Source organism: Antechinus flavipes, chromosome 2, assembly GCF_016432865.1.
Source record: "Antechinus flavipes isolate AdamAnt ecotype Samford, QLD, Australia chromosome 2, AdamAnt_v2, whole genome shotgun sequence".
NCBI classification, from domain to species: domain Eukaryota; kingdom Metazoa; phylum Chordata; class Mammalia; order Dasyuromorphia; family Dasyuridae; genus Antechinus; species Antechinus flavipes.
Genome location: NC_067399.1, coordinates 465,340,078 through 465,353,034, shown reverse-complemented (window position 1 = coordinate 465,353,034; position 12,957 = coordinate 465,340,078). Strand labels below are relative to the sequence as shown.

The 12,957-nt window shown below is 33.4% G+C and overlaps 1 protein-coding gene across 6 annotated transcripts in view; it reads left to right on the top strand.

Annotated features, from left to right (window-relative positions):
- The window catches only part of STRBP (spermatid perinuclear RNA binding protein), a 134,732-nt gene that overhangs the window by 94,967 nt on the left and 26,808 nt on the right, over positions 1 to 12,957 (top strand). For 3 of the 6 annotated variants that reach the window (XM_051979605.1, XM_051979603.1, XM_051979609.1), the window contains 2 exons: positions 11,148 to 11,242; positions 11,901 to 11,996. The exons of 1 other annotated variant lie outside the window; for it this stretch is intronic. In XM_051979605.1, coding sequence (XP_051835565.1) covers positions 11,148 to 11,242; positions 11,901 to 11,996 — 191 coding nt within the window. The remainder of the gene's footprint in view (positions 1 to 11,147; positions 11,243 to 11,900; positions 11,997 to 12,957) is intronic. 2 more of the 6 variants (XM_051979604.1, XM_051979607.1) reach the window with 2 other exon arrangements.

Sequence of the window (12,957 nt, the reverse complement as noted above, 5' to 3'; positions counted from 1 at the left end):
GGTGTTGGAGCTTTGTCACAAGAATTCACGAAGACTTGCTTCTGATTTGTGGAAAACTTCTGATCCGGGTCAGTGGCAGAGATGTACACAAGGATGAAAAGATTCTTTTTAATTTTGAAGAGTTTTTTTATCTTATCAATATTTGCTTTCAATTTCATTCTCTCTCCCCAATTTTGTTCTTAGAGTCTTGTTTTACCATATTTGTCAGACCTTTGACCAACTGGCTAATTTCTGTCATTACAATATAGGCAGTTGGATTCATCTAGACCAATGTGGGAAACTTCTTGTTATTTTTCCATCTGTACATATGTCAATTCTCACACTTGAAGTTCCAGTACATTAAGAAATATTGGTCAGTTTCTCACTTAGGTTCAGATAGATGATAAGGACAGCAGAGACTGCTTTCACCATTATATTAAGCATTTAATATTTTTTAGTTGTGAGTTTTGGGCTATACAAATAGAATTGAGACAGTCTTTAAAATTTTGAATCTTAAAATGACTTTCACTCCAGCCAGTAGATATAATTAGTGAATCATATTTTTAAAATTTGACATTAAGAGAGTTGCTAGTTTAGATTCATCTGTGTATATGTACATTTCTTGCTTTCATTATCTTTAGAATTTTTTTTTGTTAGGTTTGCAATTCTTCATGAACACTAGCTATGTAAAAATGTATCTGTAGCATCACAGTTTATGTTACCTGTGACTGCTAGAAAAAAGTTGAACAGTTGTTAGGACAAAAGAGTGATTTTGTAGTTTAGTTTTGGGAATCCATTCATTGAATTCAGAGACATCAGATGTCATCTGAGATTATTTGGAAGCTAGTAATTTTTGCCTGAGTAGAATAATTAAATGGCATAGCAATGGAGCTATGTTTAATTATTTTCCTATTTCTTTTTGCTGAGGCAATTGGGGTTAAGTGACTTGCCCAGGGTCACACAGCTAGGAATGTTAAGTGAGATTAGATTTGAACTCAGGTCCTCCTGACTTCAGGGCTAGTGCTCTATCCACTGTGTCACCTAGCTGCCCCCTAATCATTTTCTTAAAAATCTTATAGCATGCTTGACTATAGAACTTTCTTAAATTCAGACCATGATGACTGTTTATTTTCATGTAAAATATAACTTGGCCTTTGAAAGACCCTTTTAAAAGATCTTTCTTTGAAGAAAGTATTATGGTAGAAAGAGCTCTAGACTGAGAGTAAGGAGATTGGTCTGTCATTAAAACTATTCAAACATTGGCAAATCACTTCTTTCTGGATCTCAGTTTTCTCATTTGTCAAAGAGTGGTGCTTGTCAATTATCAGGTCCTTTTCATGGTCTAGTCTGCCCCTTTCTAGACAGTTAATATTTAAGTTTTTTTAAAACTTATTCTTACTATACCAGATTTGATTGTTTTTCATGCTCTTTCCCCTGGTGATGTAGAACAGAATTTTGTTTAATTGTAGGTTTAAAGATGCCTTCCAAGGACTCTGGGTTATCAGAGAATAAACATTTCTACTTTTAGGGTGGTTTCACATTTGCACTCATATTTTTATGACATTTAAATATGTATAAAACATATTCCACAATTCTGAGGTAGGTATGTGAGAAATTGAGGCATAAAGAGGTTCAGATGACTTCCTGAGAATCACCCAGCTTTAATTAATTGGAAATGGAACTCTTTCTTAGGTCTTTAGTTAGATTTGATAAACAGTGTTCTTTATCCACTTATAAGAATCTGTAATAGAGTTCTTTGAAAACAAAGAGCTTAGAGACAGCTTTCTAGTGAGCATACAGAATATTAAAAAAAACTTAATTGAAATTGTTGATTTAGAACTTTTTCTTCAGATATTCTTTGAGAATGAAAAGAATCCTTTCTTTACCATTTATAATAAATAGTTGTCCACAAGAGTTGCCCTAGTTCTCTGGATTGCTTTTTGTGTTCTTTGTGATTTACTTGATGTGAAATTTGAACTTCTCCAAAGATGACTCTGCTCTTTGGTAGGGCTTTTGGAAGCTCCAAATCAACTTGTGTAATATCTGGGCTAGCTTTCTGAAGGTCCTTTGGATGGGCCTTGGTCTCAGCAGGATAGTCACCATGAGGATAGTTTTTATTGTCTCCTTCACAGTCTGTTCACTCTGATTGACTGACCTTGTCACCAGTTCTCTCAGCCCTTAAATACTGTATTACAATTAATTACATTGTAATAGCATACTGGGTATAAGCCAATCTAGAGTGATTATATCATTATATCAAACTAGATATATGTGGACTAGAGAACCATTATCTCATCAATTCCACTGAGTAAACACCTTGTAAGTATCCTAGTTTCAAGTATACTTCTCCACAGTTCTAGCCCTTTACAAACTTGAAGGATTTAGATTGAAAGAGTTGGGGGGAGTTAGGAGAAAGATCTAAAGTTTTTCTTAATTTTCCTGTTTATTCAGGAACCCTTTGAATTTATCCTTAGCATAATTTCTTGCAGCTATTAGTAAACAAACAAACAAACAAACAAAAAAAGACATGAGACTTCTTTCCTTTTTAGGCTACACAGTTCCATGACTCCATTGGCTATTTCCTATGTCCTTCTTTCCTTCTCTTTTTTTGACTTTCCCATAAGTTGGTTTCCCCTTAGCTTGATTTCTACCCCTCTATCTGTTGTCTGTTCTCTTATTACAGACTCAAATAAAGCCTTCATCCAGGGAAACAGATCACTAGAATATTAGAATATATTTTGGCTTAATATAAGGGAAGACTTCCTAACAGAGTTGTTCAAGAGTGAGTTGAACTGTTTACTGAAAATTTTTTGAGTACAGGCTAGAGATGGTCATTTGTTGAAAATAGTAAGAATGATGATAATGAATGATATAATGTGATTGACTGCAAGACTAGATTCTTGGTGTTAGTCCTTTCAGATAATTCTCTGGTTGAAATTGGCTCTAATTTTATGCCTGTATTACTAATTTTTATTGTTGTCATATAATAAGCTCTCAAGAGAAGAATGAGTTTGAATGGTAGAAGAAACAGAAATTTTGTCTCAATAGCATGAAATACTTTATTGATTGAATTTTTTGAAAATGGAACTTAATCTCTTGTGCAAGGGTGAGGTGGGATATAATAATATGAATATAATATAAACACCACTAGAATGTGGAATTGGGCAAAGGAGAGATAACTGTAAAATGTGGGGATATTAGGAGAGGTTTTATAGATCAGTTAGCTGGGATTTGAAGGTACTGCAAAAAGTAAAATGCAAAGATGTGATTTATTGATGACCCCCTCACCCCACCACCCATTCAAAGTATGGTACTGTTATAAGCCAGACGTTCAGAGAAGCTGAAATGATAACTATGGTTTGGGTTGGAATAGAATTTATCCATTATTGGATAGTGTAGATTTTCAAAGGTTTATGGAAAAGTTGAGTTAGTGAACTTTACTTGCATTGTTATCTGGCAGGCAACTCTTAAAGCATGAACCCATCCTAGGATAGGATAGTGGATTATTCAAGTCTGGGATCTTAGAGACAAAATTTACCACACAGTTTTTGTCTTCTAGTACTTGTAATAATTGATAAGAAAATATTGCAGAAAGTACTTTCAGAAGGCCTCTTTATATATCTACTGGGTGCAGACTAATAGTGGTTGAAGTAAAAATCTCACAGTAAGATAAGTCGTTAAATAGCAATTAGTGTGAAAAAGACTTGGTTGTTCATTAATGTTTGAGTCAGCATTGTGATGTGATAATCAAAAAAATTGTGATTTTTTTTTTTTTTCCGGTTGCTTTCAATAGAAGGTCTGGTATACAGCATTGGGAGGTGGGGGTGAGGGCACAGTGGTGATTGTTGTCCTACAATTAAATAATAAATATTCTCATTTTACAGATGAGGAAATTGAAAATAAAAGAGGCTGAGTGATTTGCCTACGATTGCATAGTTTGCAGTTGTCAGAACTGGCAATAATAGCTTCTCATTATGGCTTTTGAATTAAAAGACTCTTGAATTCATTAATGGCTGTGCTAAAAATTTATTAGTGGAATGAAGTTTAATATTTACTTGCATTGTTTCTACCTCTAGAATAAAATGTTTAGTTCTGAGTGCCACATTTTAGGAGGTTTTTTGACAAATTGACGTGTGCTGAGAGAAGGATGTCCATCATTTCAAACTATTAACTTAAGAAGCTACATTGAAGGAAGTTGAGTTGTTTAACATTAGAAAAGGAACATGATAATTTTTTCAGTGGCTTTTGTGTGGAAGAACAGATAGATTTTTTTGCTAGTTTTTGGGAAAGAGACTAAAAACCACAGTAGATGTATAGACATAGTATTCACTTATATGTAAGGAAGAACTTTGCAAGAGTCTTATACTTAAGTGATCTTAATAGCTATCTAATATAACTTTTTTCTGAACAAGAATCTGAGCTTTTCAAAAATGAAATTACTTGACATTAGAGAGTTCTTTTTTACTGTAGATACTATAATTAAGTGGCCCAGTAACCATTTGCTTGGTGGGTCATGCTTCAGTCAGAATTTAAACTAGTATCTTCCAACATTTTTAGATTCTATGAGAAGATAATTATTTTCTCTGAATTCATACCACAGTTCTCTTTCTGTATTCAGTTTGTTGGTATTTTCTCTGCTGAGGCTATGCATACATACACTCCTCTTACCTATGTATATAAAGAGAATATGTGTGTGGGGAACAAATGAAAATAAAAACACAAACATACACACTTATGTATATGTATGTGTTTATACACAAGTTCTTTGCACATAATAAGCACTTAATAAATGCTTTTTAAAATTGATTCGTAGTTTAAAGAAAAAAAAAAAAAAACCTGAATTATTTCTCTGTCTAGCCTTGATCTAATTAGTTTCACCCAGTATACAAAACATTAATCCCCTGCTTATATGTAGACCTTTCTGCTAAACACTGAGTGTGATATGAGCTTAGGTGAAAGACAGGCCCTTTTCTCTTAGACCTTGTAGTTTAAAATGTCAGTTTATTTCCAAGTTATTTATAGAGCCATGAAGAGCCTAGCATAAGCGAATAATTCATTTTTAGAGATTATAGGATTCAGAAGACTAGCTGCCATTTTTAATCAAGTTTTGTTTATGCTTATTCATATGTGTAACACAATATTTTCTTTAGGAGGTAAAGTAATTAGCATTCTTTAAGGGCAGTGAGAGAAACTGACCAAGATTTCCTTTTTGTATGGTTTGATTCTAGTGATTAACATCTAATCAATTAAAACGTGGTTAGGCATAATGGACTTCTCTTTCAGTGCTTACATTGTTCATGAATTTTTTTGTGCCTTCATGCCCTATTGCTGAATAATATTTTTATATGCTTGCCCTTCCTTATCCTTTTTATTTTTTTTAAAGTCACTTTGCTTTTACCATGTTTTTCCAAAATAAGATCCAGAGTGGGTTTGCAGGTGAATGAATTAATCATAATAATAATTTACCATTTTATACTTTCCCCAAAAGTAGTGTTAGGCAATAATGTTATTTTATAGGTGAAACAACTGAAGCTCACAGAGGGACTATTAAATGATTTGGCCAAGGTCACATAATTGGCAGTTTTCACACTTATGCTAAAAACTTCCTATTCTGCACATTGAATTAAAAGACTTTCGAACTCCTCACTAATTATGTTAGAGTCTGTTTATGGACTGAAATAGCAAGGTTTATACAAACATGCTCTTTTTGCTTCATCAGTAAGTATTTATACTCCTACCCACTAAACAATTAAGATTTAATGAACTTATATGCTTAACACTGAATTGGCCAACACTCAAGTCATAGGTTTGATTCTTCCTTACCCACTTATTTAATTGCACGACTTTGGACAAGTCAATTTTTCTTTCTCTGGACTTCAGTTTTTCTTTTCTATGGTTGTATTTGGATCTTTTTAAATTTTCCTTCTCTAAAATAAGAATAGTATTAAAATCTTAACAGAAATAATGGATCACAACACAATAATGCTCACTGGTCACTAGAAAAGAAATAAGTAGATGATGGTTTTGGTAGAAAATTTCATAAATAAAACACAATTTTAGCATTTATCTTGATAATTTCTTTATGTCATTTAATAAATGAAAGCATCCCACTGATGGGAAGTAGCCTTTTCTTAGTCAGTACCACTGTAAATTAGCAAGGTAAAAGGTAGAATTCAGCTTTCCTCATTTTTGCTCCATCATGTTGCTTCTCCATTAATATTCCTTGAAGTTGTTTTCATTTTTTTAGAAGTTTAGTTTTTCTATTTAGCAAATTGAAACTCCTATTTTGAAACTTGTCCAGTAATGTAAAATTGGAGTCTTCAAACATGTTTTGCTGGGTAAAGCAACAGTTCTTCATAGTTGCTTTTTCACAAACATGTTAAAGACATTTTCTTCAAGAGCACATACAGCCTTTTGAAGACTGTTTACTTCATAAATCAAGTAGTCAACAACCTAAGCACATGAAATTTTGCTGTGATGTTACATTTTGCAAACTAAGTTGGGAGCTCAACTATCTGCTGTTGAAACAATGTAGAAAAGTAAGTTGGATTTGGAGTTACAAGACCTGAATTCAAATAGTAGATCTACTACTTATTTTGGATATAATTCACTTCTGTTTGACTCACTTTCCTTATTTATGAAATGAGAGTTAAATGTCTCCAGAGTTTCTTCCAATTTTGTATTCCTCTAATCTCAAATTTGTGACATTCTTTTTTTTTTTAATTATAACTGTTTAATAGCATCTTAGATATGAAGAACTTTAGAGAACATAGAGCCCAGTTTCTTCATTTTATAGATGAGAAAACTGAAGATTAGAATAGTGAAGTGACTTTCCAGAATCATATGACAGGTATCTAGGTCTTCTGACTCTTAAATTTAGGATTGAACTTTTAAATGGGTTAGTCCAATAAAAAAGACCTTATAATATTATCTGTAAAGAAATAAAGCAGGCAATTCTTTTCCTTATAAAATGAGGTACTTGGACTAGTTTAGTGTTTCTCAATCCAAACTAGTAAAATACTTAAATTCTCTTCTGTGGATGGCTTTCTCTTCCCCCTTCAGCTTCAGTGTAATGGCTTTCTACAGGTAGTACACCTGGTAGAAAGGAGGAATTTTCATTAGAAAAAAGAACCTATTAGGTAGTCATGTCAGTCAACTCCAACAAACATTTGATGTGCATTAGATGATGGTTTCAATAGAAAACCTCATTAATAAAACAAAATTTTAGAGTATAGTATAGTGCAATGTAGATAGGCATTGGAAGCATAAAAAAAATTAGCCAGTAGTCCTGCATTAAGTGCTGAGCACTATGCTAAAGTACTGGGGCTGCAGTATAAAATAGTTGGAAGAGAACTGACTTCAGACTCAAAAGGCTTAGGTTTAATCTTGGTTTAATAGCTGTGTGACCTTGAGCAAGTCACATTTCTTTTCTTGAGCTTTATTTCCTCATTTATAAAACAGTTATCCATTTAACACTTCTCTCCCTAGGCTGTTATGAGAATCAAATGAATAGGTTTACATAAAGCACTTTGTAAACGATGAAATGCTAGGTAAATGTTAGCTGCTGTTATTGTTAAAAGTTTTGTGGATTGGTAAAAAAATTTTCCACAGACTGACAGTTGGGAAACACTGGACCAGATGATCACTTAAGGTCCCTTTCAACCCTAAAATTCTGTAAGTATAAGATAGTTATCTGATTCAGAAGGTAAAAAGTATTTTGGAAGCCACTAGCAAGGGAAAATAAGTAGAGAGAATTTGTAAATATCTTATTTTGTTTGCTGGAATTTGACTGTATAATGTTTGATTAAAAAGAAATTTTAAACAAACATTTACATGTTATCCCCTTCTTATTTAATTAAAAAAAAACTGAAACCAACCACGAAACCACAACCTCCCAAATATTGGAAAATCTTGAGTAGTTCACTTCCTGACCAGCAGAGCATGAAGAAACATGGCCATTCTGATGTTGGTGTAAAAAGGAATATAGTCTTCTCTTCACTGCCTGTTCCTTTCTTCCTCTTTTTTTTTTCTTTCTTTTTTTTCCTGTAGAATTTTGCACCAAATGTTGACTGTCTGCAACAAAATAATGTAAACATTCTGTAAGATAATGAATGTCTACTTGGGGAACTGAATGTGATATCCAAGTGAAAGATAGTTCTTCTATTTTTTTGGCATCCTGATGCCAGATTTCCTTTCAGTAACAGTGAGATGTTATTAAAATTAGTTGCTGACTATCCATGGCAGCATGGTCACTTCCATTTGTTCCCTAATACCATACAGTTATGAAGTGGGAGACCTAAGAATCGAATCTGAGTCAGAATATAGGCTCATAAGACCTGTATTTGAGTCCTGTATTTGAGTTAAGTTGTATGTGGATAAAACACACTTATCTTGCCACCTACCTTTTCAGGAGTATTTGGAAGAGGCTGTTCTGTTATGTTCTGTCAACTACAAAGTACATATAAGAGTTTGAGTTCAGTTATTATACTGAGTGAAAGTCAAGGAAAAATTTTTTAGCCCTGCAATTTGACTATAACATACCTAACTCCCCAATCAATCCCCCAATCCCTAGAACACCCCCCAAAACCCTCAAATCTCTCCATTTCATAAAATAATGTGTATAAATTTATTACTATTTTAACATGTTTATGACAGTCATTATTAGTTGTAAAACTGTTTAGCATTAGGGTAAGGAGTGAATGCTATGATTTGTGAGGTCCTTCTATTCTTGACATTCTAGCCCTCTAAAATAGTACTGAGAACAGAATATTCAGTTTCAGTCCCCTTTGGTGATTTAAACTGCTTTGCATTCAGTCAACTTTTGCCATTTCTAACTTTTCAAACAATTCTAATTACTCATTGATAATTGATAGTAGTTGTTTTACCTGCTATATGAGCTTTTTTGCAGATGCTTGCATGTATTGCCCACAGTTATATTTTAGGTACTAATGTAACAAAGCCAGTACAAGTACTCTCTAAAAGGATTTGGGTCTTGAACCCCAAGAACCAAATGTTAACCAATAAAGTTTTGCAAACAATGGAATTTTTCTATTCTAGAAAAATCACTAAAGATAACAACCATCTTTTGACCCTTACTACTGTTGTGGAAAAAGGGTTTGAAAGCCAGCCTTGCCTGGTGTTGTGGTTTACATTTCGATGGATTTTGGGAACACATGCAAATATCTGCTTTTGGGCTCAACAGGTCAGAAAATAAGCATGTAGCACTTCATCCTTTGGTGAACACAACTAGCTGAGTGTACCACAAAATGACAAAAACTGCTGAAAGGTTTGTCCTCTGTAGCACTATACAGCTTAGCTTTAAGTTTTTTTTTTATTTGCCAAAATACATATTGAATTTAAAGTAATAGTTTCCCTAATACTCTGTAGGAAGTAGAGACATTAATGTTAAAATATTTTAACCCTTTTAGATGGGGTTTTATAATTTTGGAGGGGTGATGGTAAGTGTGTCATGGATTCCCCTTGACAGTTCAGGGAAGCTGGTGGGATATCCTCTCAAAATAATATTTTTATAAAGATAAAATTAATAAGATTACAAAGAAAAAAAAACTAGATTCATGGGGACCCTAAGTTAAGAATTCCTTCTAGGAACCTTCTATACCTCTCCATTCCCCTACTTTTCCCTCTTAATCCTCCTTTCTCCTTTTTGTTCTCCTTATTGTCCTCCTGCTCTGTGAATCCTTTATTCTTTTTCCTTTCCCTTCTCTTTTCCCATTCCTCCTTATTTCTATATTAATGAAAAAAGTCTGAACACATTGAGCTGCACAAAAATGAAGTTCCTAAAAAATGACAGTAAATAATGCCTATTCTGACTTATTTCAAGTAATGAGTTGGGAATTGACCCATGGGGTCTATTTTGTATTTACCAAGCCCCCAGCTTTAAAAAAAAAAAAAAAAAAAAAAAAAAAAAAACCAAACTCACAGTAATTTTGCCATATATGTGGGAAATTTGTTTATCATTTTACCAGCATATATGATGTTGCTGTGTATAGGACTTCATACTAGACTTTGGAGGAGATAGATGAATATAACTTGATCTTGCCCATAAGAGGTTTACACTGCAGTAGACACGTTATCTTAGTTTTGACTACATATTCCATATCAGATGTGTATATCCTTCCTTTCTCCTCTTACCAGATTATAGCTATTAGAAACACTGTGTTTTAGTAAAAATAGCATTGGCCTATTGTTGAAAGACTCTAGCTTAAATCTTGTCTGACAGTTATTAGCTGCATGATCCACATCAAGTTAATATCTTTATGCCTCATTGTAAAAATATATTGTATGTTACAACAAAAATATGTTGTAAAATAGAGATGCATCATTCACCTCATAATTATTGCAAGAGAAGTACTAAAATTCTCTACTTAACATGTTGGTATCATTAACAATTATTTATATATTATACATTTCTTTTCCAATATGGATTTAGCCTCCAAATTTTAAGCAACATAATGATATTTATTATTATTATTGTTTTAAATGGAAATTAAAAATAAAATGCACAGGAAGCTTGAAACCTTTAAAGCCACCATGATAACTTTTTACTTGGAGAAGGAGCTGAGGCACACATCTCCTAGATGATTTAGGGGATTTAACCTTGGGTTCAGTGGGTCACAGTTTTAGTTAATAAGCAGTTTCACATAACTATGGAGAATTTAGCCAATCTTTTTATAAGTAATCTTTGATTAAATATAAGCTGACCAAGGGCCCAAACCATTTCTAGAAAAACGAAATTAACTGTTGCTCAGTAATTCCTATTTAAATGTCATCTCTAAGTAAAAAGGAAAAAGTGCTACATCCCTATTTTTTGCCCTGCAACAATGTGTTACCGTTATACATTTTTAATAAGATCCCAGACTGTATGTAGCAATGGTCATTGATCTGTATGCTGAGTGAATGCCTTTATATTATATTTTATACATGTGCACATTATTGCTTTTAATGGCTGTTGAATTAAATAACTGTGCACTTCTTAAAACACCATTAAACCTTCTGGGAGTCTTATTAGCTCACTGAGATGCTGCTGCAATTTTTGTTTTGTTTTTGTTTTTGTTTGTTTGTTTTTGTTTTTTTTTTTTTTTTTTTGGTAATGTGACAGAAACCCCTTGGTCAAATTGTATCTGTCTCTTTTTATCCCATTTTACCAGTAGAAAATGTTTCGATGAAAGATCCACCGGACTTATTGGACAGGCAGAAATGCCTGAACGCCTTGGCGTCTCTCCGACATGCCAAATGGTTTCAGGTTGGCTATTTGTTCTTACCTCATTGTTATTGTAGCCTTATGAGGGTTAGATTGTCAATATTGACTGGAGCAGCTTGAGTTGGCAACATATTTTAGCCGAAATACATACCAGTCTGAGAATCCAGAAGGATTTGGTTCCAAAGACCTTGGTCAAGTCACTTGTTTGGAATGTGAGGTAGATGTCTTATAAGGCCTCTGTACAGCTTGAATTTTTATATAGTTTTGATTCTATTTTGTGCTTCTATCCCATTTGAATACTCCTGTTCCAAAACCTCTTCTAGGTCATATGTCCTATGAATCAGTACTTGTTTGATGTCTAGTTCTTTGAAATTCAGGTGATTAAAAAACAAAACAAAACAAAATAGTCTGGGGAATGTGAAAAAGTTATAGATGAGTAGAACGTTAATGGGTATCTGTTTATCATGAGGCTACAAAAGCAATTTTAACATTAAGCTTCCCTCTTTTACTTTTGAGCCTGCCTTTCTAAACACAAATCTTGCTTTATTTTGTTGTTGTTGTTGTTTGTTTGTTTGCATGAATTTTGATTTATTAACTGGCTAATTAGTAATCATTTTATAAAGGACCTATCCAAGGCCAATGTACATAAAATGAAGAATGGATTTCAGTAGGTGTATTGGAACCCTTTTGTTTGTTTTAGGCAAGGGCAAATGGACTAAAATCATGTGTAATTGTCCTCCGCATTCTGCGTGATTTGTGCAACAGAGTACCCACATGGGCTCCATTAAAAGGATGGGTAAGTACGTAAAAAATGGCTAATGGGTAAACTGACAAATGCTAGGCTTCTATTTTGTGGAAGCATTCAGAAATACTATGTGTTCCTGCTGAATTTTAATAGTCCTGATTTTGTTTCATTAGGAAATAGTTGAGAAATGCCTTATCAGATGCTCCCTTTTCAGATATGAGCCCCTTTGAAGTCTTATTATTTGCCCCTGGCACTTCTCATCTTGTCCCATGTGCATGTTATGGTTTTATTTTCCAGTATTAGTGCTGTGAACATCCTTAGTTTATTTCTCACCATTCACTCAGAAATGATTTACTAAGTGTCTTCTATGAGTAGTGCTCTGTGCTAGACAGCAAGAGAGATAATACAAAGATAATTAAATAAGGTTTCACCTCTGTTATTTAATAGGTGTAACCTTCAAATAATTTCCCTTCTTTATTTGTAAAATTAAGAGTGTTGGACATGATAATTTTTAACTTCCCCTTCCAGATCTAATCTCCAGTCATGGAGTTTGTAATCTTAACAAGGGTAACCACCCAATATATGATTGCAGTCTGTTAATCTGAATATAGGGCTTACCTTTAAAATTAAATGCCTTTGAAAGTCATATATAATATACCAAAAAGACAATCATAAAATTGCCATGTTAAATAGCACTTAAAAGTTTTTCTTTCTTTCCCTCCTTCCTTTCCTCCTTCCCTCCCTCCTTCCATTCCTGTCTCTCTCCCTTCCTCCCTCCCTCTCTTTCTCTTTCTTTCTTTCTTTCTAACATGTGTTCTTATTTATCATCACTATGCATTGCTTTGAGATTATAAGCTCCACTTAAATTTTATATTGTAAATTTGGGAATATCCAGCTAGAAGTTGAGTACCACAGTACTTCAATGCAAAATAGATGCCTTCTTTCATTATCTTTGAAAGACCTATTTTGTTGTCATCTTTTTTTGAGCTTCTTGGGCAAATATTTCCAAAAG